General features: G+C 39.6%; 1 protein-coding gene across 1 annotated transcript in view; it reads right to left on the bottom strand.

The window, feature by feature from the left end:
• NBAS (NBAS subunit of NRZ tethering complex) overlaps positions 1 to 27,259 on the bottom strand; it is a 363,692-nt gene that overhangs the window by 311,929 nt on the left and 24,504 nt on the right. Inside the window, exons 8-9 of the mRNA XM_065891748.1 lie at positions 25,595 to 25,728; positions 23,797 to 23,895 (exon numbers count right to left, since the gene is read on the bottom strand). Of these exons, the coding sequence (XP_065747820.1) occupies positions 23,797 to 23,895; positions 25,595 to 25,728 (233 nt within the window). The remainder of the gene's footprint in view (positions 1 to 23,796; positions 23,896 to 25,594; positions 25,729 to 27,259) is intronic.

The following is a 27,259-nucleotide window of genomic DNA, read 5'->3' as shown; positions in this document are numbered from 1 at the left end:
TCCTGAAATAATTTTTCTCTACTCAGTGTACAACATTGACCATGTATAAATAAATATATATATTTTTTATAGCAACCATATAATTCTTTTCTCAAGGGGTTGAGCATTACTATTTAGTTTGCACTACTATGTCATGGAGAGGACAGATGTCATATTTAATTTTCAGACTTTAAAATATATGTATAAAACTTTATGTTGCCTGACTGTGGAAGGAGAGCTAACTGAGATTTCAGATTTCTTCTTATCTCCTGGTCTTAATACTAGAAGACACTTCCTCCCTATGAATTCTGATAAACATGGCCGTGAATAGATCAAATTGGTTACAACAAGATAAGCTCGATTAAAAATAAAAGAGATTCGGGCTTCCCTGGTGGCGCAGTGGTAGAGAGTCCGCCTGCCGATGCAGGGGACGCGGGCTCGTGCCCCGGTCCGGGAAGATCCCACGTGCTGCGGAGCGGCTGGGCCCGTGAGCCATGGCTGCTGAGCCTGCGCGTCCTGAGCCTGTGCTCCGCAACGGGAGAGGCCACAACAGTGAGAGGCCCACATACCGAAAATACAAAAAAAAAAAAGAGGGCAGCAGACAACACTAAGGTGAGAATCTCGTAAAGGAAAACATCAGGGAGAAAATTTCAAAATGTTCCTGAAGGACATAGAGTTATGCATAAAGAGACATACCATGTTCTTTGACAAACTCTCAATACCTTAAAGATGCCAATTCTTCTTAATCTATAAATTGAAAGAAATTTCAAATAAAATCCCAACAGAATTTCTTATGGAACTGAACAAACTGATATAATGGAACTAGACAATATAAAATTCACATGGGAGAGTAGAGTTCTAAAAGGAGTCAACTCCATTCACACTGATAACCTTTCCCTTGATGGCTTGTGCTTTGTGCATCCTGACCTGTCAAAAACTTTCCTACCCTAGTGTCACTGAGATGTTCTCCTTCAAATTTGACTATATTAAAATCTAAAATTCCTCTCCATAAAGTGCAAAGACAAGGCACACACCAAGAAAACTTATTTATAAAACATAAAACTAACAGTGTATGTTTTAGCAGACAGAATACATAAAGATCTCCCACAACCAGCCCAAAAGAAAAACAGACAAAGAATAAGCAAATCACAAGAAGAGAAATACAAAAGCCAGTAATGCAGATCAAAGCAACAAAGATTTATGCCAGCCACCCTCTATGCTTGGAGACACAGGAACTCTCATAGAACTATTGGTAAGACTGTAGTAATCATTTTGGAGAATGATATGACAATATCTAAAAAATGCACCCCTTCCCAAAAAATACCCCAAACTGAGCTCTAAGACAACTCTAGAGAAATTCTTGCACAGGTATATTTATCTCTTGGTAAAAGAATACCTCATGTAGCACTATTTATAATGCAGGAAAGTTAGAAATATTTTAAATGTTTAAAAGGGATAAATAAATTCATTAAACTGTTCAGGGAAACATATAGTATAAAAAAGAACAAATATAAAAATATATATTGGAAGGTCACACACTAAAACCATGAGAGCAGGCTGCCTCTAGAAAGGGAAAGTGAGACAGAGGAAAGGAAGTAGGAAATTTTGTCTGTACTACTGTCTCTCTTTTATTTATATATCTGGGTATAACTATACACATACATACACACACACCTTAAGTAAAAAATACAATCTCAATATTTGTTTTTTGGGGTTTTTTTGTTTGTTTGTTTTTTCGGTACGCGGGCCTCTCACTGTTGTGGCCTCTCCCATTGCGGAGCACAGGCTCCGGACGCGCAGGCTCAGCGGCCATGGCTCACAGGCCCAGCCACTCAGCGGCACGTGGGATCTTCCCGGACTGGGGCACGAACCCGTGTCCCCCACATCGTCAGGCGGACTCTCAACCACTGCACCACCAGGGAAGCCCTCAATATTTGTTAATACTGGGTAGTAGGTACTTAGGTGTTCATTAAATCATTCCCTAGTGTACTATTCTCTCTGTTTCTAACTTAAAAAGAGGAAAATCAAGATACAGTATCCCAAATTATGTACATAAATTTCTTCCAGTTAATGAAGTCCAAGAGAAAAAAATTCAGTTAATTGGCTGTAACGCTTAGTGTCAACCCACAAGTCTAGTCAAATACTGAAAATGAAATTAGCATATCATTTGCTTTGTGACACTTTGAAGCTGTTTATATGTTAATAGTTACATCTTAAGCATTCTGTGATTTACTACTGAAAGGATCACTAGATTTTTGCAAAAATTAAAACCGCAGACAATACTGCAGAAAATAACTGATATCATTAGTGTTATTTTCTGTTGCGGTAAGCTTCTCCACCCAGAAATATTTACGTGCAGTGGTAGCAAAACCTCCTTAAATATACAGTATTTGGCTCTTATGTACTCACTTCAGGAATCACATTTTGAAGCAAGTGATTATTTTTACATTATTCTATAAAGACATAAAGCGATATAGAATTTCTATAGTACATATTAAATTCGGAAGACTAAAGCCCTCGATGTGTAGGAGTTTAAACTACTCGTTAACGAAAACACGAGAGTAGGAGAAAACTTTCCCGGTAATCTTCAACCTCAAAATTTTGTGGACAATAGGAAAATCATGGGTCTAGGAACCAGGTGTATCAGGTTCAAATACCTTTGCAACAGAGCAACTGTAATATTAGTTTCCTTCACCCCATCAAAATTTATAAACGCAAAGCACGCACTAAGCAAACAGGAATGTGCAAGACAAAGAGCTTGCTCACAAACCACTTCTAATTCTCAGAATCAGTCTGTAGAGTCGTGTTTAGCTCTCCCCGTGTGTTAGTACCAACCATGGGGGGAGGCTCGGGGGCACCCTCCTTTCTCAGGTGGCAGTGGACACATATTCACACACGAGAACGACAGCGAGCACTGTCCACTCCCGGGAGGACAAGCCAACCCAGACCGCTGCTGCAGGGACCCTTGAGCTCGGCACAAAAATAGCCTTAAGGGCCAATTAAGTGTGTGGAGGAAGAAGTCAAGGAAGGCTTCACGGGGTAACATCAGAGAAAGGGTTCTCCTTTCAACAACTTCCCAGATAAAGGGATCAGGTGAAGAGCCTGCTCCGCCAAGAGAACACGACGTACAAGAACACGGAGATGAGTCTGTAAATGGTGCGCTGGGAGGACGGGGAGAAACGCAGTGAGCGCCCCCAGCCTGTGAAGGCGGGCAGGGGTAGCAGGGCAGAAAGTTCGAAGGGTCCTTAACAATACAGAATGGTTTATCCTGCTCGCTTCCCGAGCACATTATCACCTGCTACCTTCAGAACGGTAACAGTTACGTAAATCATGCCTCCATCACTAAACGTTAAGCCATTCGGACACAGAGACCGTGTCTGTATCCTTCAAAGCATTTACCACAGCTGTTTCATTCAGGAAACATCCATCTGTACACTATGTGCCCAGAAGTGCAGGGGCACGAAGATAAATCCGACCCAGAGCCCTCATCGTCTTTGGCTTAACCTCTCCAGGCTTCAGTTCTCCCAGCTGAGAAATGAAGGGGCCGAGCCAAACGACGGACGAAACTTTTTTCCAGCTCTGACACTCTAAGAGTCTAAACTTCAAAGCAGGAATGCAGGTATCAGACAAGAAAAATAAACTGTAAGCGATGTAGCCAAAAAACACAAGGAGTGAATTACATGAGTGGGAGTAAAGGCAGAGGCCAGGGCAGAGCAAGAGGCCGTGAGAAGAGGCTGGTCAGGCCCATCCGAGGGAAGAAAGGGAGGGACGGAATGTGTGCCCCACGCATCACAGCAGACGTGATCTGGATGCCCTGGGAGAGCTAAAGGTGACCCTACCAATTGATTACAAGAAGAGTTATAACTAGTTTATTAAGAAGGGTCTTCAGTCTAGTAATTGTTGAAAAAAATCTGCCATCTAGTGGCTTAAAACTCCATAAAGCCAAGGAAATGAATCTGAAATAATAGAGCAAGAAACTCTTATATGTTCCCTGTCCAATGACCAATGGGCTTGTGGCATACAACCAGCAAGGAAAGGGGAAAAGGAAGGAAGGAAGGAAAGAAAGAAAGAAAGAGAGAAAGAAAGAGAGAAAGAAAGAAGAAAAAATTACATGCTCCCAAATTAAAAGTACTTAAGACCATGCGTGGCGAAGTAAGGGCTCAAAAACTGTTACCTACTACCTTCACAGCTAGAAGCCGTTCTTCTCTTGGGATCATAGAAATGTTCCCAATTTTAATTCATTCTAACTTGCTCTTAAATATTCTTTGCTACAAAAATCTTGCTAGTTCAATATTAAAAATTCTGTTCATCTTGGATTTCTTGAATGTCTCTGCCCCTGTTGCCACCCCTCAATCCACAGCTGATGACAATGATGATCATCTAAAAATGTAATTCCCTCCCCATCACTACGATGGATTTAGGCAACTTCACTGCAAAAGCACAATGTAATACGTTCAGCATCCCTCTGTCTGATCCATTCCATGTCTACTTTGAATCCTGATGCTCAGAACAGTCCAGGTTCTGAAACCAAATTCTCACCTTCTATCTCAATACCAATAGTTTAATTTTTGACGTCTTTCTCAAACGTGTTCTCTCAGGAAAATAAGTCTTGTCTTTGAACCCTACCTCCCCGCACTGAATCCTGCTAACTGTAGCCTGCCAGCTGTGCCCGAAAATGAATTTCCATAATGCCTGCTACCAAACTCCCTGCCACAATTTTGCTCTGTTAACTGCTACCTAGTAGTCTATACTAGATGTCCTTGGTACTTGAGCAGCTTGCTAAAACCACCATCTACTGCCTGTGCCCAATGCAGTGCGGCAAAATGTGGTCAAAAAAGAAGGACGACTTGAGGTTACAGAGCTAAAAAGTAGCACAGATTTCCTGTCTCCTAATCCAGTACACATTCTATCATGTCACAAATATATTTTTAAAATTTTCTAATTGTTTATAAAACAAAATTAATAGCATATATGTGGAATCTGAAAAAAATGGTATAGACGATCTTATTTACAAAGCAGAAATAGAGACACAGACATAGAGAACAAATGTATGGATACCAAGGGGGAAGGCGGGAGTGGGATGAATTGGGAGATTCAGATTGACATATATACACTATTGATACTATGTATAAAACATAACTAATGAGAACCTACTGTATAGCACAGAGAACTCTACTCAATGCTCTGTGGTGACCTAAATGGGAAGGAAATCCAAAAAAGAGGGGATATTTGTGTACGTACAGCTGATTCACTTTGCTGTACAGTAGAAACTAACACATTGTAAAGCAACCATACTCCAATAAAAATTTTAAAAAAACAAAATTAAGCATCATTCCTTAATTCCTATAAAATAACCTAAGATAACTCAATAGTCTTCTTTCAGCTCTCTACTCCAAAGAGAGATCCACAACAGCTAGCATCACTCCAAGTATAAGAAGAAATTCAATCTGGCCCAAGTTACTTCTTAAAATTGCATTTCCATAAATTTTGCAGAGGGATTATGGAGTAGTCCTTAAAATCGGGGGGGAGCGGAACATATAACCCAAGTACAAAATATCTTGCTTAAGATTAATGAAATTCACTGACATATAAAGTTATCAGGTTAAACTACAACCAAAACAGAGAGCGAGAGGGAGGGAGGGAGGTTGGTTGATTTACCAGCTGAAGAGATTAAAAACTTTATTAAGGTCTACAAAGGCCCATTTAAATGTAACTGTAACATAATGAGAACTAGCCCCTCCTATCAAAGAATCTCCAAAGAGAGGACTGACTGATGGGTTAAAGCTGATTGCCAAATAATTTAATTTTTTTCTGTGGTAGGCAAAAAAAAGTCAAACTAATAAAGAAGACTGCCTTCTTAAGACAGCCAGGTGGAGGCTGCTAAGGACCAAGATATTTCTGAGTCACACGTGTCTACCTATCTGTAACATATCCTGGATAAAAGCAGATCACAGGATATGGCCAAGACTCTCCACTTCCCTGCCTCCCCAGAAACAAACGCCTGTGGGAAAAAAAGAAAAGAAAAATCAGTCTGTGAAGCTCGGCGAGTCCCTTAATTCACACCTAAGGACTTTCACATCCGCCAAGACAATGCAGCTTTCTGTGCAGACAACAGCACCTCTTCATTTCTCTTCAAAAACCCAACCTGAACTCAGGGAAAGAAGAATTTTCTCACAGTGGAGGAATGAGAATTCTAAAGGCAACATGAAAAGCTTCCTAATATAAGTTAATATACTCGATTACTGACATTCATACTTCCCAGCTACAAGGCTGCGCACTAATCTCTCAAATGTCAACAGCCCCTACATTATCAAAGGCTGAACACCCTCTCTCACTGCAGTGGAAGTAATTAACAAGGATCTGGACTGCAGTACTCATTCCTTTTCTAGAAGCAAAATCCTTCATGAAATTATTAATCTTATCTAGCTAGGGCTTACGAGAAACTTCCTAATGTAATTTATACCCAACTGCTCCTCCATCTGTCAAAAGAGTGTATCATTTACACATCACTGCCCTGATTCTCACAGAATATATATGACCTTAGGAACCAGAGAGAAAGATGGGCAATTTTATGGCAACGTAACGGCTATAAAGGCCCACTGATTAGCTTCCAAAAGCATCTCACAGGTCTAGATGGATCTTACACCTTATAAGAGGAGAACAAAATTTACCTATGCCCTTGGGTAAACCTTTAAGTAGGGCACTCTCAACACTATCTCCTCCACAAGATATAATTTAAACATCTGTGGGACCGATGGACATTTCCCTAGACAGGTGTGATGTACGAAGAAGAGATCGTGGCCCCCTATGCGTACTCTACTGCATCCCGTCCCATTCTATGCCCAAGACTGTTTTCCTTCCATTTTGTGCCAGTAAAGTCATCATCACGCCTCCTGAGAGCTCATTCACACGAGAAACATTTTTGATCCCCCCACTAAGTACTAGTTACTTATTTGGAATACCTCCTTTATCCCATGAGTGTAAAGGACTCATATTTAAAATGCTGAGGGACTTCCCTGGTGGTGCAGTGGTTAAGAATCTGCCTGCCAATGCAGGGGACACGGGTTCGAGCCCTGGTCCGGGAAGATCCCACATGCCGTGCAGCAACTAAGCCCGGGTGCCACAACTACTGAGCCTGCGCTCTAGAGCCCACAAGCCACGACTACTGAGCCCACATGCCACAACTACTGAAGCCTGCACTCCACAACAAGAAGCCACCACAATGAGAAGCCCGCGCACCGCAACAAAGAGTAGTCCCCGCTCGCCGCAGCTAGAAAACAGCCCACGTGCAGCAACGAAGACCCAACACAGCCAAAAATAAATAAAATTAAGAAAAAAATAAAGTGCTGAGTGTTGGTTAGGGGAAATCAGAAACCCCCATGAGATGACCAGATCAGGATGCGTAAAGCATAGCCCTTTAGCACTTCAACATGCCATTACTTAAAGGTATTCCTCAGTCTCGCCTAAAATTAACAGCTTTCTAAAGACATCTCTTGCATCTTCTGAGCCTTCCCAAGAATAGTAGCAATTCCTATCAGGGCATGCTTAGGAGAATGCAATTACCCAACTACTCTTTAGCCAGTTCACTCCTACCTAATTGCAATCTACTAATAGGCAAGCTGACACTTAGTTTATTATTCCTTGTAAACGTCTCAAGTTCTTTCTGTGGAATCTGTACCTGGCTTAACACAGTTGACTAAAAGGATAAAAATCAATCACTCAAATGCTTAGATTCATCCTTTGTACAACTATGACATACATTATTAATCAATCATGATTCTTCCCCACAGACTGTATGAAACACGTGTATCTTTCTTAACATAAACCTTAGTATCCTTAACATAAAGATAAAAGTGTTCAGTTGGTGGAAATGTAAATTGGTGCAACCACTATGGAAAACAATATGGAAGTTCCACAAAAATCTAAAAGTAGAGTTGCCATATGATCCAGCAATCCCACTCCTGGGCATATACCCAGACAAAACTATAATTCGAAAAGATACATGCACCCCTATGTTCATAGCAGCACTATTTACAATAGCCAAGATATGGAAACAACCTAAATGTCCATCGACAGATGAATGGATAAAGGTGTGTATGCATATACAATGGAATATTGCTCAGCCATCAAAAAGGATGAAATATTGCCATGTGCAGCAACATGGATGGACCTAGATATCATCATATTAAGTGAAGTAAGTCAGAAAGAGAAAGACAAATACCATATGGTGTCACTTATATGTGGAATCTAAAATATGATACAAATCAACATATCTATGAAACAAAAACAGACTCACAGATATAGAGAACAGACTTATGGTTGCCAATGGGGAGGGGAAGTAAGGGAGGGAAGGAATGGAAGTTTGGGATTAGCAGAGGCAAACTATTATGTATGGGATGGATAAACAACAAGGTCCTACTGTATATCATAGGGAACTATATTCAATATCCTGTGAGAAACCATAATGGAAAAGAATATAAAAAGAATATATATATGTATGCATATGTATAACTGAATCACTCCTGTACAGAAGAAATTAACACATTGCAAATCAACTATACTTCAATAAAATTTTTTTAAAAAAGCAATGTACACCAAAAAGAGTATATTTTACTGTATATAAATTTAAAGTAATTTTTTAATTAAAAAAAAGATAAAAGTGTTCAAATGAAAGCCTGCTTAAAGGATCTTTTTCTTCTTTCTTATGCATTCCTTTATTTTTTACAGTTTTACTGAGGTGTGATTTACATTCCACGAAACTCACAGGCATGAGAGATCTTTAGGGGCAATGGAAATATTCTAAAACTTACTGGAGTAGTGTTTGCACAAGTCTATACGTTTACTAAAAATCATTGAATTATACACTTAAAATTAGTATCAAAGAGTCATCAAGGATTCTGAGAATGGGTGGTTTCTCAAAAGGGCCCAAGAAAGGAGACATGTTTTCTAGCTTTTGTCTTTGTTGAGATGTAATTCAGGATCTAGAAAAAGTTACCTTCAAACACTATCTTTGTGTAGTTATCAAACACTATCTTTGTGTAGTTATCAAGGAACTATTGGAGATTCAAAGTTGAATAAGGCAGATATGGCTTGTAGAAATTTACAATAAAATTAGGATCAAAACCTCAAAAAAAAAAAAACCTATTGAAAGCAGGATACAGCAGTCCCACTTATCCACAGTTTCGCCTCCTGCAATTTCAGTTACCCACAGTCAACTGCAGTCCAAAAATATTAAATGGAAAATTCCAGAAACGGTTCATAAGTTTTCAACTGCACGCCATTCTGAGTAGTGTAATGAAATCCTGCACCTTCCCGTGCCATCCTGCTCTACGCAGCCCAGGAGGTGAGTCCTCCCTTTGGCCGGTGTACCCCACACTTTAGGCACTTAACAGCCATCCACGTTATCAGACACGGACTGCCGAGGTACTGCAGTTCTTGTGTTCACGAAAGCCTTATTTTACTTCATAACGGCCCCACAGCACAAGAACAGCGATGCTGGCAACTCAAATATTTTCTAACTGCACCTAATTTATAAATAAAACTCTATCACAGGTTCACAGCATCAAGCAAAACGGTGAATTTCATAAAATCTTGAGTTTGTATATTACCAATTTATCCTAACTCCACTCTGGCTGATATAGTTCACATTTACAAAATCCTGGTGGATGGTAAATATCACATGATCACATTACCAGAGTAACCAAAAATAAATAAAAATGTGATGAATATATTAGCTTCTTTCCTTAAAAGACCAGATAATGGAAAATATAAACAATCTAGCAATATTCTGTCATACACAAGAGGGCATTTACACATATTCCTTGCTTTATAACAATTTTCATTCAGAAACTTTAATGCAGTCATCCATCTCCAAGTTGACTGCTATCAAAAATTGTACATGATTGCAGAACCAAGAAGCCGCCCTCCTCCTGTGGTTTCATAATGTACTTACCTTTCCAAAATTTTTGAGACCATTCCCCCAGAAATACCTTTTTTTTTTTTTTTTTTTTTTTTTTTCCGGTACGCGGGCCTCTCACTGCTGTGGCCTCTCCCGTTGCGGAGCACAGGCTCAGGACGCGCAGGCTCAGCGGCCATGGCTCACGGGCCCAGCCGCTCCGCGGCATGTGGGATCTTTCCAGACTGGGGCAGGAACCCATGTCCCCTGCATTGGCAGGCGGACTCTCAACCACTGCGCCACCAGGGAAGCCCCAGAAATACCTTTATGTACTTACATCCTAGGCCAAAAACTGAAAGGCTTAAGAAGTAATAAGGTAATCTGACTTATGACAAGTTATTATCATGTAATAACTATTGAATGTATGATCATTTCAAACCTACGGTCCCAAGTGAACCCCACTTACACTCCTGAAATAGTGCTAGGAAAAAAGAAGTCTAATACTGACCTTTGTAAAAAACCAAGACAACAGAATAGTCATCATGAAATAAACTAAACAAAGCAAAAAAACAGCCAAAGATTAAGAAATAAAATGCACCTCTTTTAAAAAAGACAAGAAAAATAAAACAGAAAAATGTGGGGCAGAAGAATACAAAATATAAAAGAAGAAAAAGGGAAGAGAAAAATCAAAAGAAAGAAACATAATAATTTTTCTTCTCCACTCAAGAAATTAGTCACTCATCCAAGGAGCCCACGGATGGAGAGGTACCAATTGACAAACAGAGCTCTTATACTAGATGTTATTGCTTAAATGTACATTGCATGTATTTGTTGCCTTCAATTATCTGAAATTTTAATTGGAAATATAAGACCTATTAATTAAAATTTAAAAATTAATAAAGTACGATATATATGTATACATAGTAATTCTATGTATGAAAATGAATAGGCCCTAGTTGCCTGTGGCCTGAACTAGTATATAATCACCTATGAGTCACCCAGCCACTAGTATCTCCAAACTAAATCAACATTCCTCAAAGCATAGCTGATATGTTTCCTCATCTCAAAAATCCGAGTTCCTTAAAGAACAGAAAAGCCAATTAACGCTCCCAATTACCTGCCTTTCACACACCCATTCTCCCACCACAACTATCACCTCTACTCCCCTCCTACACACACCCTACCGTGTCAGCCAAGCTGCACCACTTGAAATTTTCCAAATATAAACTGTGGCTTCCTGCCTCTTGTCACTGTTCACAATGTCACTTTGTCTGGAACACCCATCATGTCCAGATCATATCCATTCTGCAAAGTACGTCCTAATGCCACCTGCCATACTCCCCTGATCCTTCAAGGAAATAATATCTCCTTTATCTGGATCCCCACATCACACTATATGTGCACTCTTTTAAGGCCCTTACTTCTTTCCAGTTTGCAATCCTGTTATATATGTGTGTGTACATGTACATACATACACACACACATTTAAATAGAGAAAGAAATATATATATTTGACATTATATATATATATATATATATATATATATATATATATATATATATATATTTTTTTTTTTTTTTAGATATACAGTTGACCCCTGAACAGCACAGTAACGGGTTAGGGGCACCAATCCCCACCGCTAGCAGTCAAAAATCTGTGTATAACTTTATAGTCAGGCCTCCCTATCCACGCATGCATGTAATACTCAACCAACCGTAGATCATGTATTCCTATAGCATGTATTTAGTGGAAAAAATCCATGTATAAGTGGACCTGCACAGCTCAAACTCATGTCATTCAAGGGTCAACCACATATGCATATACATATATGTGTATATTATTTCTCATCCAAGAATATGAGACCTTGAAGTCAGGATTGTTCTCCATCTTTATATCTTCCACAAACCTAACACTGTGTTGCACACAGCAAGCCACAATAAATAAGACAGTAATGGAAAGGCCAAATAACAACAGAACAGACTTTCTACCTCATCAATCTTTACGAATACAGGCAGACAATTCCCCTAACAGAACACATATACTTTTCAAGGGACAATAGATTAATTTTTTTAATGTATATAAGTGCTGAGAAAGATATTAATAACTGCACTAAAACAATAAAAATAAGTTGAACTAAACCAAGAAAAGGACTTAAAAGAGCAAACCTCGCTTGGGGTTTATATAATAAAACATGGTATCAAAGAAGATATAAACATAAAGAAATAGGTCACCCTCAACAAAAATCAAACCAGCAACTGGAGTGTCATGGGTGCGATATATGGTGACACTGTGAGTATGCACTATCTAGCCTTGGCAAAATTCACAACAGAGAACTAAGCATGTCAAAGTAAAACACATTCCATCCCCCTTCTAGCAGCAGAATTTAGTGACGACACATTAGTGAAGCCATGCAAGGAAAATACAAGATCTGAAACATAAAAACGAACATTAAAAGGCCATACTTTATATAAGAAGTTGACAAGAATAAAAAACAACACAGGGACTTCCCTGGTGGCGCAGTGGTTAAGAATCCACCTGCCATTGCAGGGGACACGGGTTCCAGCCCTGTTCCGGGAAGATCCCACATGCCGAGGGGCAACTAAGCCCAGGCGCCGCAACTACTGACCCTGCGCTCTAGAGCCCGCGAGCCGCAACTACTGAGCCTGTGTGCCAGAACTACTGAAGCCCGCGTGCCTAGAGCCCGTGCTCCACAACAAGAGAAGCCACCGCAATGAGAAGCCCACGCACCGCAATGAACAGTAGCCGCCGCTCGCCAAAACTAGAGAAAGCCTGCGCGCAGCAATGAAAACTTAACGTGGCCAAAAATAAATTAATTTTTTAAAAAAAACACAATTTTTGGGCTTCCCTGGTGGCGCAGTGGTTGAGAGTCCACCTGCCGATGCAGGGCACACGAGTTCGTGCCCCGGTCCAGGAGGATCCCACATGCCGTGAAGCGGCTGGGCCTGTGAGCCATGGCCGCTGAGCCTGCGTGTCCGGAGCCTGTGCTCCGCAACGGGAGAGGCCACAACAGTGAGAGTCCCACGTACCGCAAAAAAAAAAAAAAACACAATTTTCTTTTTCTTATAATGTTTATTTTATCATCAAAAGAAATATTTGATTTACGAAAACAATTATTTGCAGCTTATACAATTACATTCAATTTTATAAAATGTGAAGAACTCTACTCTGAATGTGATCACTCAGCTTCATCTAAAGTAAAACAAAGTTGTATTAGCATTTCAGATTTATTGTATTTAGAAAATTCTTTCTTAATTTTTAAATTGGCTAGACTTTTGAAACTGATCTTCAAATATCTTAAGGATATACCAACAGACTCTTCAAGACAGGATCTACACAAATCAAAAGGTAAAAATTAATAGTATTATATTTATTCAATCCTATCATTTCCTGAATATCCATTATGTATTTAATCCTCAAAACAACTAGTGGCTCACTGAATACTCATTTCAGTTCCTTTTTCTCCCTTCCTAAGAAAGATTCTTAAAATAACTACATAGAACTTCCAGAAATGAGAAATATAAAAAATGAAAGTAAAAATACAATGAAACTAAAAATACAATGACTAGTTTTTAAAGGAGATGAGGCACAGAAGAAATAGTAAATAGAAGATATATCAGAAAAAATTAACCAGAATACATGACTTTTTCCTAAACAAGATCATATGTGTCAATTCATTATATTTATAATAGATATCAATAGTGCTTCAAACTACTTTCTTCCTTAAGTAAATAGCTATACAGAAAAAATTAAAATAATCTTTTACTTCTCTTTTTCAACAACAACAAAGGGGAAAAAAAGAGAATGAGAAAATTAAAGGTGAGTCCAAGATACTCAACATCTAGATAATAGACATTCTGGAGAGAAGAGAGGAAATAGAGGGGAAGAAATAATCAAAGAAATAATTCAGTGAATTTTCCCAAAGGTGAGTATCCAAACTGAATGGTCAATACCATGGATATTTGAAAAAAAAAAACAAAAAAACCTACTCCAAGACATAACACAGTCAAATTTCAGAACACTGGGGGAAAATATAAAATAAAATCTCAGCTTTCAGACAGAAGGGCGACCAAAGAAATAGACCAAAAAAAAATGGATTTTACACTAGAGTAACATTAAAATTCTCAAGAGCATCTTTAGACATACAAGCCCTCAAAAAATATACTTCCCATGAATTCTTTCTTAGGAGGTTACAGAAGGTTGTGATTCACCAAAATAGCCAAAGGAATCAACTAAAATAAGCTAAGCACTATTTACAACAGCCAGGACATGGAAGCACCTAAATGTCCATTGACAGAGGAATGCTTAAAAAAGATATCGTACAAATATACAATGGAATATTACCCAGCCATAAAAAAGAATGAAATAATATCATTTGCAGCAACATGGATGGACCTAGAGATTGCCATACTGTGAAGTAAGTCAGACAGAGAGAAACAAACATCATATGATATCATTTATATGTGGAACCTAAAAAAATGGTACAAATGAAAATATTTACAAAACAGAAATAGGGTCGCAGATATAAAAAACAAACATGGTTACCAGGGAGAAAGGGGGTGGGGAGGGATAAATTAGTAGATTGGGATTGACATATACACACTACAATAAAATAGATAACTAATAAGGGCCTACTGTATAGCACAGGGAACTCAATACTCTGTAATGACCTATATGGGAAAAGAATCTAAAAAAGAGTGGATATATGTATATGCATAACTGATTCATTTTGCTGTACAGTAGACTCCAACATGACATTTTAAATCAACTATACTCCAATAAAAAATTTTAAAAAATAAAATGAGCTAAAAGTGGTTACCTTTGGAAAGCAAGAAATTGGGTGGAGGAGTCAGTTTTTCAAACTATTTAATACTTGGAACTACGTACAGATATAATTCATAAAATAAAAGGTAAATCAGGACCTTGAAGATGGCGGAAGAGTAAGACGCGGAGATCGCCTTCCTCCCCACGGATACACCAGAAATACATCCACACGTGGAACAACTCCTACAGAACTCCTACTGAAGGCTGGCAGAAGACCTCAGACCTCCCAAAAGGCAAGAAACTCCCCACGTAACTGGGTAGGGCAAAAGAAAAAACAGAGACAAAAGAATAAGGACGGCACCTGCACCAGTGGGAGGGAGCTGTGAAGGAGGAAAAGTTTCCACACACTAGGAAGCCCCTCCGCGGGCGGAGACTGCGGGAGGCAGAGGGGGGAGTTTCGGGACCGCGGAGTAGTGCACAGCGACGGGTGCGGAGGGCAAAGCGGGGAGATTCCTGCACAGACGATCGGTGCTGACCGGCACTCACCAGCCCGAGTGGCTTGCTGCTCACCCACCGGGGCGGGCGGGGCTGCGAGCTGAGGCTCGGGTTTTGGTTTTGGACGGAGCTCAGGGAGAGGACTGGTTGGCGGCTTGAACATAGCCTGAAGGGGTTAGTGCGCCACGACTAGCCGGGAGGGAGTTCGGGGAAAAGCCTGCACCGGCCGAAGAGGCAAGAGACTTTTTCTTCCCTCTTTGTTTCCTGGTGCGCGAGGAGAGGGGTTTAAGAGCGCTGCTTAAAGGAGCTCCAGAGACGGGCGCGAGCCGCAGCTAAAAGCGCAAACCCCAGAGACGGGCGCGAGCCGCGGCTAAAAGCGCAAACCCCAGAGACGGGCGGGAGACGCTAAGGCTGCTGCTGCCGCCACCAAGGGGCCTGTGTGCGAGCACAGGTCACTCTCCACACCCCTCTTCCGCGGAGCCTGTGCAGCCCGCCACTGCCGGGTTCCCGGGATCCAGGGACAACTTCCCCGGGACAGCGCACGGCGGGCCTCAGGCTGGTGCAACGTCACGCCGGCCTCTGCCGCAACGTCACGCTGCCTCTGCCGCCGCAGGCCGGCCCCGGCCCCGCACGTAGTGCCCCTCCTACCCCCATCCCCCAACCCCCGGCCTGAGTGAGCCGGAGGCCCCGAATCAGCGGCTCCTTTAACCCCGTCCTGTCTGAGCGAAAAAACAGACGCCCTCCAGCGACCTACACGCAGAGGCAAGGCCAAATCCAAAGCTGAGCTCCTGTGAGCTGTGAGAACAAAGAAGAGAAAGGGAAATCTCTCCCAGCAGCCACAGAAGCAGCGGATTAAAGCTCCACAATCAACTTGATATACCCTGCATCTGTGGAATACCTGAATAGACAAGGAATGATCCCAAATTGAAGAGGTGGAATTTAGGAGCGAGATCTATGATTTTTTTCCCTTTTCCTCTTTTTGTGAATGTGTACGTGTATGCTTCTGTGTGAGATCCTGTCTGTATACTCTTGCTTCCACCATTTGTCCTAGGGCTCTATCCGTCCATGACTTTTTTTTAAAAATTCTTTTTCTTAATAATTAAGTTTAATTGTAATAACTTTATTATACTTTACCTTCGTTCTTTCTTTCTTTCCTTCCTTCCTTCCCTCCTTTAGACAACGAATCACCCCAAATTGAGGAGGTGGTCTCAGGGAGCAGGATTTATGATTTTTCCCCCTTTACCTCTTTTTGTGAAGGTGTATGTGTATGCTTCTGTGTAAGATTTTCTCTGTATAGCTTTGCTTCCAACATTTGTCCTAAGGTTCTATCCGTCCCTTTTTTTTTTTTTTCTAAATATTTTTTAATTCAATAACTATATTATACTTTATTTTATTTTTACTGTATCATCTTTCTTTCTGTCTTTTTTCCTTCTTTCCCTCCTTCCTTCCTTCCTCCCTCCCTCCCTCCCTCCCTCCTTTCTTTCCTTCTTTGCTTCTTTCTTCCTTCCTTCCTTTCCTCCTTTCCTTCTTTCTTTACTCATACTTCTACTAATTCTCCCTACTTTTTCTCCCTTTTATTCTGAGCTGTGTGGATGAAAGGCTCTTGGTGCTCCAGCCAGGAGTCAGGGCTCTGCCTCTGAGGTAGGAGAGCCAACTTCAGGACACTGGTCAACAAGAGACCTCCCAGCTCCACATAATATTAAACGGTGGAAATCTCCCAGAGACCTCCATCTTAACACCAGCACCCAGCTTCACTCAACGACCAGCAAGCCACAGTGCTGGACAACCTATGCCAAACAACTAGCAAAACAGGAACACAACCCCACCCATTAGCAGAGAGGCTGCCTAAAATCAGAATAAGGCCACAGACACCCCAAAACACACCACCAGACGTGAACCTGCCCACTAGAGAGACAAGATCCAGCCTCATCCACCACAACACAGGCACTAGTCCCCTCCACCAGGAAGCCTACACAACCCACTGAAACAACCTTAGCCACTGGAGACAGACATCAAAAACAACGGGAACTACGAAAGCGCAGCCTGAAAAAAGGAGACCCCAAACACAGTAAGATAAGCAAAATGGGAAGACAGAAAAACACACAGCAGATGAAGGAGCAAGATAAAAACCCACCAGACCTAACAAATGAAGAGGAAATAGGCAATCTACCTGAAAAAGAATTCAGAATAATGATAGTAAGGATGATCCGAAATCTTGGAAGTAGAATGGACAAAATGCAAGAAACAGTTAACAAGGACCTACAAGAACTAAAGATGAAACAAGCAACGATGAACAATGCAATAAATGAAATTAAAATCACTCTAGATAGGATCAATAGCAGAATAACTGAGGCAGAAGAACGGATAAGTGACCTGGAAGATAAAGTAGTGGAAATAACTACTGCAGAGCAGAATAAAGAAAAAAGAATGAAAAGAACTGAGGACAGTCTCAGAGACCTCTGGGACAACATGAAACGCACCAACATTCGAATTATAGGGGTTCCAGAAGAAGAAGAGAAAAAGAAAGGGACTGAGAAAATATTTGAAGAGATTATAGTTGAAAACTTCCCTAATATGGGAAAGGAAATAGTTAATCAAGTCCAGGAAGTACAGAGGGTCCCATACAAGATAAATACAAGGAGAAACACGCCAAGACACATATTAATCAAACTGTCAAAAATTAAATACAAAGAAAGCATATTAAAAGCAGCAAGGGAAAAACAACAAATAACACACAAGGGAATCCCCATAAGGTTAACAGCTGATCTCTCAGCAGAAACGCTACAAGCCAGAAGGGAGTGGCAGGACATACTGAAAGTGCTGAAGGAGAATAGCCTGCAACCAAGACTACTCTACTCAGCAAGGATCTCATTCACATTTGATGGAGAAATTAAAACCTTTACAGACAAGCAAAAGCTGAGAGAGTTCAGCACCACCAAACCAGCTTTACAACAAATGCTAAAGGAACTTCTCTAGACACGAAACACAAGAGAAGGAAATGACCTATAGTAGCGAACCCAAAACAATATATAAAATGGAAATAGGAACATACATATCGATAATTACCTTAAATGTAAATGGACTAAATGCTCCCACCAAAAGACACAGATTGGCTGAATGGATACAAAAACAAGACCCTTATATATGCTGTCTACAAGAGACCCACTTCAGAACTAGAGACACATACAGACTGAAAGTAAGGGGATGGAAAAAGATATTCCATGCAAATAGAAACCAAAAGAAAGCTGGAGTAGCAATTCTCATATCAGACAAAATAGACTTTAAAATAAGGACTATTAAAAGGGACAAAGAAGGACACTACATAATGATCAAGGGATCGATCCAAGAAGAAGATATAACAATTGTAAATACTTATGCACCCAACATAGGAGCACCTCAATACATAAGGCAAATACTAACAACCATAAAAGGGGAGATCAACAGTAACACATTCATAGTAGGGGACTTTAACACCCCACTTTCACCCATGGACAGATCATCCAAAATGAAAATAAATAAGGAAACACAAGCTTTAAATGATACATTAAACAAGATGGACTTAATTGATATTTATAGGACACTCCATCCAAAAACAACAGAATACACATTTTTCTCAAGTGCTCATGGAACATTCTCCAGGATAGATCATATCTTGGGTCACAAATCAAGCCTTGGTAAATTTAAGAAAACTGAAATTGTATCAAGTATCTTTTCCGACCACAACGCCATGAGACTAGATATCAATTACAGGAAAAGATCTTTAAAAAATACAAACACATGGAGGCTAAACAATACACTACTTAATAATGAAGTGATCACTGAAGAAATCAAAGAGGAAATAAAAAAATACCTAGAAACAAATGACAATGGAGACACAACGACCCAAAACCTATGGGATGCAGCAAAAGCAGTTCTAAGGGGGAAGTTTATAGCAATACAAGCCCACCTTAAGAAGCAGGAAACATCTCGAATAAACAACCTAACCTTGCACCTCAAGCAATTAGAGAAAGAAGAACAAAAAAACCCCAAAGCTAGCAGAAGGAAAGAAATCATAAAAATCAGATCAGAAATAAATGAAAAAGAAATGAAGGAAACAATAGCAAAGATCAATAAAACTAAAAGCTGGTTCTTTGAGAAGATAAACAAAATAGATAAACCACTAGCCAGACTCATCAAGAAAAAAAGGGAGAAGACTCAAATCAATAGAATTAGAAATGAAAAAGGAGAAGTAACAACTGACACTGCAGAAATAAAAAAAATCATGAGAGATTACTACAAGCAACTCTATGCCAATAAAATGGACAATCTGGAAGAAATGGACAAATTCTTAGAAATGCACAACCTGCCAAGACTGAATCAGGAAGAAATAGAAAATATGAACAGACCAATCACAAGCACTGAAATTGAAACTGTGATTAAAAACCTTCCAACAAACAAAAGCCCAGGACCAGATGGCTTCACAGGTGAATTCTATCAAACGTTTAGAGAAGAGCTAACACCTATCCTTCTCAAACTCTTCCAAAATATAGCAGAGGGAGGAACACTCCCAAATTCCTTCTACGAAGCCACCATCACCTTGATACCAAAACCAGACAAGGATGTCACAAAGAAAGAAAACTACAGGCCAATATCACTGATGAACATAGATGCAAAAATCCTCAACAAAATACTAGCAAACAGAATCCAACAGCACATTAAAAGGATCATACACCATGATCAAGTGGGGTTTATTCCAGGAATGCAAGGATTTTTCAATATACGCAAATCTATCAATGTGATAAACCATATTAACAAATTGAAGGAGAAAAACCATATGATCATCTCAATAGATGCAGAGAAAGCTTTCGACAAAATTCAACACCCATTTATGATAAAAACCCTCCAGAAAGTAGGCATAGAGGGAACTTTCCTAAACATAATAAAAGCCATATATGACAAGCCCACAGCAAACATCATCCTCAATGGTGAAAAACTGAAAGCATTTCCACTAAGATCAGGAACAAGACAAGGTTGCCCACTCTCACCACTCTTATTCAACATAGTTTTGGAAGTTTTAGCCACAGCAATCAGAGAAGAAAAGGAAATAAAAGGAATCCAAATCGGAAAAGAAGAAGTAAAGCTGTCACTGTTTGCAGATGACATGATACTATACATAGAGAATCCTAAAGATGCTACCAGAAAACTACTAGAGCTAATCAATGAATTTGGTAAAGTAGCAGGATACAAAATTAATGCACAGAAATCTCTGGCATTCCTATATACTAATGATGAAAAATCTGAAAGTGAAATCAAGAAAACACTCCCATTTACCATTGCAACAAAAAGAATAAAATATCTAGGAATAAACCTACCTAAGGAGACAAAAGACCTGTATGCAGAAAATTATAAGACACTGATGAAAGAAATTAAAGATGATACAAATAGATGGAGAGATATACCATGTTCTTGGATGGGAAGAATCAACATTGTGAAAATGACTCTACTACCCAAAGCAATCTACAGATTCAATGCAATCCCTATCAAACTACCACTGGCATTTCTCACAGAACTAGAACAAAAAATTTCGCAATTTGTATGGAAACACAAAAGACCCCGAATAGCCAAAGCAATCTTGAGAACGAAAAAAGGAGCTGGAGGAATAAGGCTCCCTGACTTCAGACTATATTACAAAGCAACAGTAATCAAGACAGTATGGTACTGGCACAAAAACAGAAAGATAGATCAGTGGAACAGGATAGAAAGCCCAGAGATAAACCCACGCACATATGGACACCTTATCTTTGATAAAGGAGGCAGGAATGTACAGTGGAGAAAGGACAGCCTCTTCAATAAATGGTGCTGGGAAAACTGGACAGGTACATGTAAAAGTATGAGATTAGATCACTCCCTAACACCATACACAAAAATAAGCTCAAAATGGATTAAAGACCTAAATGTAAGGCCAGAAACTATCAAACTCTTAGAAGAAAACATAGGAAGAACACTCTATGACATAAATCACAGCAAGATCCTTTCTGACCCACCTCCTAGAGTAATGGAAATAAAAACAAAAATAAACAAATGGGACCTAATGAAACTTCAAAGCTTTTGCACAGCAAAGGAAACCATAACCAAGACCAAAAGACAACCCTCAGAATGGGAGAAAACATTTGCAAATGAAGCAACTGACAAAGGATTAATCTCCAAAATTTACAAGCAGCTCATGCAGCTCAATAACAAAAAAACAAACAACCCCATCCAAAAATGGGCAGAAGACCTAAATAGACATTTCTCCAAAGAAGATATACAGAATGCCAACAAACACATGAAAGAATGCTCAACATCATTAATCATTAGAGAAATGCAAATCAAAACTACAATGAGATATCATCTCACACCAGTCAGAATGGCCATCATCAAAAAATCTAGAAACAATAAATGCTGGAGAGGGTGTGGAGAAAAGGGGACACTCTTGCACTGCTGGTGGGAATGTGAATTGGTTCAGCCACTGTGGAGAACAGTATGGAGGTTCCTTAAAAAACTACAAATAGAATTACCATATGACCCAGCAATCCCACTACTTGGCATATACCCTGAGAAAACCAAAATTCAAAAAGAGTCATGTACCAAAATGTTCATTGCAGCTCTATTTACAATAGCCAGGACATGGAAACAACCTAAGCGCCCATCATCGGATGAATGGATAAAGAAGATGTGGCACATATACACAATGGAATATTACTCAGCCTTAAAAAGAAATGAAATTGAGCTATTTGTAATGAGATGGATAGACCTAGAGTCTGTCATACAGAGTGAAGTAAGTCAGAAAGAAAAAGACAAATACCGTATGCTAACACATATATATGGAATTTAAGGGGAAAAAAATGTCATGAAGAACCTAGGGGTAAGATAGGAATAAAGACGCAGACCTACTGGAGAACGGACTTGAGGGTATGGGGAGGGGGAGGGGTGGGTTTTGACAGGGCGAGAGAGAGTCATGGACATATACACACTAACAAACGTAGTAAGGTAGATAGCTGGGGGGAAGCAGCCGCAAGGCACAGGGATATTAGCTCGGTGCTTTGTGACAGCCTGGAAGGGTGGGATGGGGAGAGTGGGAGGGAGGGAGACGCAAGAGGGAAGACATATGGGAACATATGTATATGTATAGCTGATTCACTTTGTTATAAAGCAGAAACTAACACACCATTGTAAAGCAATTATACCCCAATAAAGATGTTTAAAAAAAAAAAAAAAAAAAAAAGGTAAATCATAAGGAAAAAAAAGTCACATGTTGGGAGAAGCTACTCATCATGCATATAATCAACCCAGAATTAATATCCAGATTATAGAAGAATGTCAAGATCAAACACCCAATAAAAAAATGAGAAATGATATAAAAAAGTATTCTACAGATAAGAAATATGAATGGTCAATCACATGAAAAGTTTCTCAATCTCATCAGTTATCAGGGAAACTCAAATTAAAACTACAATGAGATACTCTTTTACACCTACTAGATCAGCAAATATTGAGAGGTAATTCTCTCAATATTTCAAACTTTTTCATTATTATTATATTTGTTAATGGTGATCTGTGATCAGTGATCTCTGATGCTACTATTGTAATTGTTTTTTATTTTGTATTTTTTCATTAAGCTATTTACATTTTTTTTAGACAGAATACTACTGCACACTTAACAGACTACAGTATAGTCTAAACATACTTTTATAGGCACTAGGAAATCAAAAAATTCGTGTGACTTGCTTTATTGCAATATCCCCTCTATTGCAGGGGTCTGAAACTGAATCCACGGTTGTACCTGTAGTGGTAGGAATCGACTATGCAGCAATCAATGCAGCCCTAACTTGCAAAGAAGGAAAGGAGAAGGGAAGAACATCTACTGAGGCCCTTCTATGCAAGGGCATTTCACATGCACTATTTTTTAACTCTCTCAACAATGCTATGTGTTATGTATTAGCCTCATTTTACAGATAAGAAAAATAAGATTTAGAGAACTAAGAGAGAAGATATTCCTCAATGGATATTCCCAGTGCCCGATCGGACTCAAGAGAAGCTCAGTCTGCCAAACAGATGAGCATGAATGTTCAGAAGATGACTGCAACAGGGACTTCCTTGGTGGCGCAGTGGTTAACAATCCACCTGCGAACGCAGGGCACACGGGTTCGATCCCTGGTCTGGGAAGATCCCATATGCCGCGGAGCAACAGAGCCCGTGCACCACAACTACTGAGCCTATGCTCTAGAGCCTGCGAGCCACAACTACTGAGCCCATGTGCCGCAACTACTGAGCCCTCGTGCTGCAACTACTGAAGCCCGTGTGCCTAGAGCCCGTGTTCCACAACAAGAGAAGCCACCACAATGAGAAGCCTGCGCACCACAGCGAAGAGCAGCCCCCACTCACCGCAACTAGAGAAAGCCTGCGTGCAGCAACGAAGACCCAACGCACCCAAAAATAATAAATTTTCAAAAAAAAGAAGATGACTGCAACAATATTACGGATGTTAGGATAACTATACACAAGGGGAGGAAATAAAGAAACCAAAATAAAAATCAGAACGGACAACTTCTTCTCTCTGAAACTGTGCCAAGACTTCTACATCCACCTAATACTCCACCAAATACGAGAGCAAACAGCTGCTTACCTGTGCCCAGGATGGTAAATAGCTGTGCTGATTCCATGAGGATAATGACTACTGAAGCTGAAACAGTGGCTCTCTTGATAGCTCTGATTTGTTCCAACACTACATTCAAGAAGGTAAATAAGAAATAAATACCATTAAACCACAGTGAGATACTACTAAACACCCATTAAAATGTTTAAAATTAAAAAGATAGACACCACCAAATACTGCTGAGGATATAAAACTACCAGAACTCTGATAAATTATTAGTAGGAATATGAATGATATAACTACTTTGAAAAAGCTCTGGTAATTTCTTATAAAAAAAAACTATCCACCCTATGACTCAGCAATTCCACTCAAAGATATTGACCCAACAGAAATGAAAGCATATATCCATAAAGACTTGTACAGGGACTTCCCTGGTGGTCCAGCGGTTAAGACTCTGTGCTCCCAATGCAGGGGGCCCGGGGTTCGATCCCTGGTCAGGGAACTAGATCCTGCATGCCTCAAAGATCCCACATGTGGCAATGAAGATCCCACGTGTTGCAACCAAGACCCAGCATAGCCAAATAAATAAACAAATATTTTTTTAAAAAAAGAACAAAAAGACTTGTACAAGATTAGTCATAGCAGCCTTATTCATGAAACCAGAAACTTAGAGGTCCATCAATAGAAGAATGCATAAACAAATCATGAGTGTTATGGACTGAAGGTTTGTGACCCCCAAAGATTGAATGTCTGTATACCCCAAAACTCATATAAGACCCTAATGCCAATGTGATGGTACTTGGAGGAGGAGTCTTTGGGATCTATTAGGTAGGGCAAAAGAAAGGAACCCTCATGAATGGGATTAGTGTCCTTATAAGAAGAGGCTGGAGAGCTAACTAGCTCTCTTTCCACCATGTGAGGATTCAAGGAGAAGTCGGCAGTCTGCAACCCAGAAGAGGGCTCTCACCAGAACCTGACCATGCTGGCACCCTGATCTCAGACTTCCAGCTTCCAGAACTGTCACAAATAAATTTCTGTTGTTGATAAGCCACCCAGTTTATGGTATTCTGTTACAGCAACCCAAACTAAGACAAATGAGATATTCATACAATGAAATACTAATCAGCCATAAAAAGAATAAATTACAGATACATGTAAAAATAAGGATGAATCTCAAGATAAGCTGAATGAAAGAAGACTTAGACAAAAGAGTATATACTCTCTGAGGCCGTTAATGTAAATCACTAGAACAGGCAAAACTAATCTATGATGGAAAAACATTATAAACAGCAGTTGCTCTGAGGGTGAGTGTGGACAAAGATTTACTGGGAAGAGGCATGAGGGAACTTAATAGCATGATGGTAGTGTTCTGTACCTTGACAGGGGTTTGACTTGCACAAGCGTATGCATTCGTCATAACTCACGGGCTGGTACACTTAAGATCTGTGCATTTCACTGCATGCAAATTTTATTTCAAATGAAAGAAAACTATAATCAAACACTGAACTTGAATTAATGAACTTGAATTAATGATATGCATGCTAAAGTATATATGTACTGACTCTGAAATATATTAAAAAATAGAACTGATTAATGGCCAGATCGAAAGATGGGTTAAAATACGACACAGCAAGTATAGTAAGATGCTAAACAGGATTTAAGTGGAGGTATATGAGAGTTCACTACAAAAGTCTTTCAACCTTCCTTTTATATTTGTAATTTTTCATAATAAAATGCTACAAGGAAAAAAAAGCACCAAAATCTGACACTAAAGCAGAGAAATAAACATTATTTCAAACAGGGCATCCCAAATAAAGTGCATTTTTACCTTACAAGGTAGCTTCTAAGTTCTCCTCGGTAATTGATGACCAAGAGTTCTGCAGACCACTGTGCACTTGCTTTATACTCTAAAAATATCAACCCAGCAATGGCATAGCTCAGATCACCTGCTAAACTAGATGCCTGTGAAAGAGGAGGAAATTAAGTTACTAAAAAGATACTACATAGAAGTTACCATATGTATAATTGAAGGATATCCAAGACACTAGCCTTGCCAGGTATCCTTTCTAAGTAAGATAGCCCAGAATTGTTCGTATGTGAAGAATCATGTAAACCTAAGTGCCTAGAACTAGACACCCAACTCTAGACCAGCCCTCCCCCAACCACAGGCTGGAACCACAGCAGCCTCTTTGGGTGAGATGTTCACCTAGTAGGCAAATTTCTGTTCAGACTATACTTCCATTGCAAAAAAAGAAGAAAAAAAAAAAAACGAATGCTATCATTCTGCCTCAAAGAATTCTACCATACAGAGTTCAGACATAAGCTCCCAAATGTTAATTTCCACTGCCAGTAGTAACCAATGCTAAAAAAGAAAGAAAGAAAGAAAAATGCCTCCAGTTACTCCATTTGCCTAATCAGCAATTTAAAGGGAAGGACACTTAAAACACTCACTCGATGCCAGCCTTTTTCTATCAACTAAATATCAGGCTGTATTTGCTGAGGATCTGGAGGGCATGCGCACCTTAGCACACACAGTGAAGCACATAATGAAGTTTCCTACCCTGAACGGCTCCTCACTGTCTAGAACCGCTCAATGAAACAGGGCAGCCACACGTACCTGCTGAACACTTGATACGTGGCTAGTCCAAATTGAGATGTGCGATACAAAAGTACGCGCCAAATTTCAAGACTTAGTGCCAAAGAAAGAACGTGAGATGCTTCATCAATCATGTTTACACTGTCATTTCAACATGTAATCATTTTAGATATGTTGTAATAAATAAAATATAGCAAATAAATTTCACCTGCTGAACTTAATGTTACTAGAAAATTTTAAATTACACGCGTGATCACATACATAGCTCACATTACATTTCTATTAGACAATACTAGTCTAGAAAACAGTAACTCAACCTACTGAGTTTGGTTCCCCAGAACTTCTATACAAGGAGCCCAATGTACGTTTTCAAGTTTTTCCACTCATTTCTGAACAAAAATCATTCTCTATATCCTTGGTTCTCACTCCTACCTTCTCATTAGAATCAGCTTAAAGACTTGAAACATTAAAGTCCAGGGCTCACTTAGATCAATTAAGTCAGACTCTCTGTGGGGGGAGCCTGGACAACCCAGCAATTTGTTTAGTTTTTCTTTTTCTTTTCTTTATAAAGCTTTGCAGGTGATTCTAAGATGCAGCCAGAATTAGAACCACTGTTCTACCTGCCCCTTTATTTTGTTCACTTGAGGAAGGAGGATACAAAGTAAAGAGCCCCAAATTCCTAAAAGAGACACTAATTAACTGGATTACCACGGGAAAAGTCATTTTACTTCCTCACAATTTATGCTCTCTAAACTGTAAAATGAGGGTAATAAGTACCCAATCTACTCAAAGGGTGTTGTGAATATTAAACAGGAATGTATATCAAAGTCATTAATAAAGTACAAAGCACTGTACAAATATAAGTTATTACCACCATTAATTTTTTTCTCCACTCTC

The sequence above is a fragment of the Phocoena phocoena genome, chromosome 14, assembly GCF_963924675.1.
Source record: "Phocoena phocoena chromosome 14, mPhoPho1.1, whole genome shotgun sequence".
Taxonomy (NCBI): domain Eukaryota; kingdom Metazoa; phylum Chordata; class Mammalia; order Artiodactyla; family Phocoenidae; genus Phocoena; species Phocoena phocoena.
The sequence above is the reverse complement of the archived record's forward strand: the minus strand, read 5'-3'. Positions and strand labels throughout refer to the sequence as shown.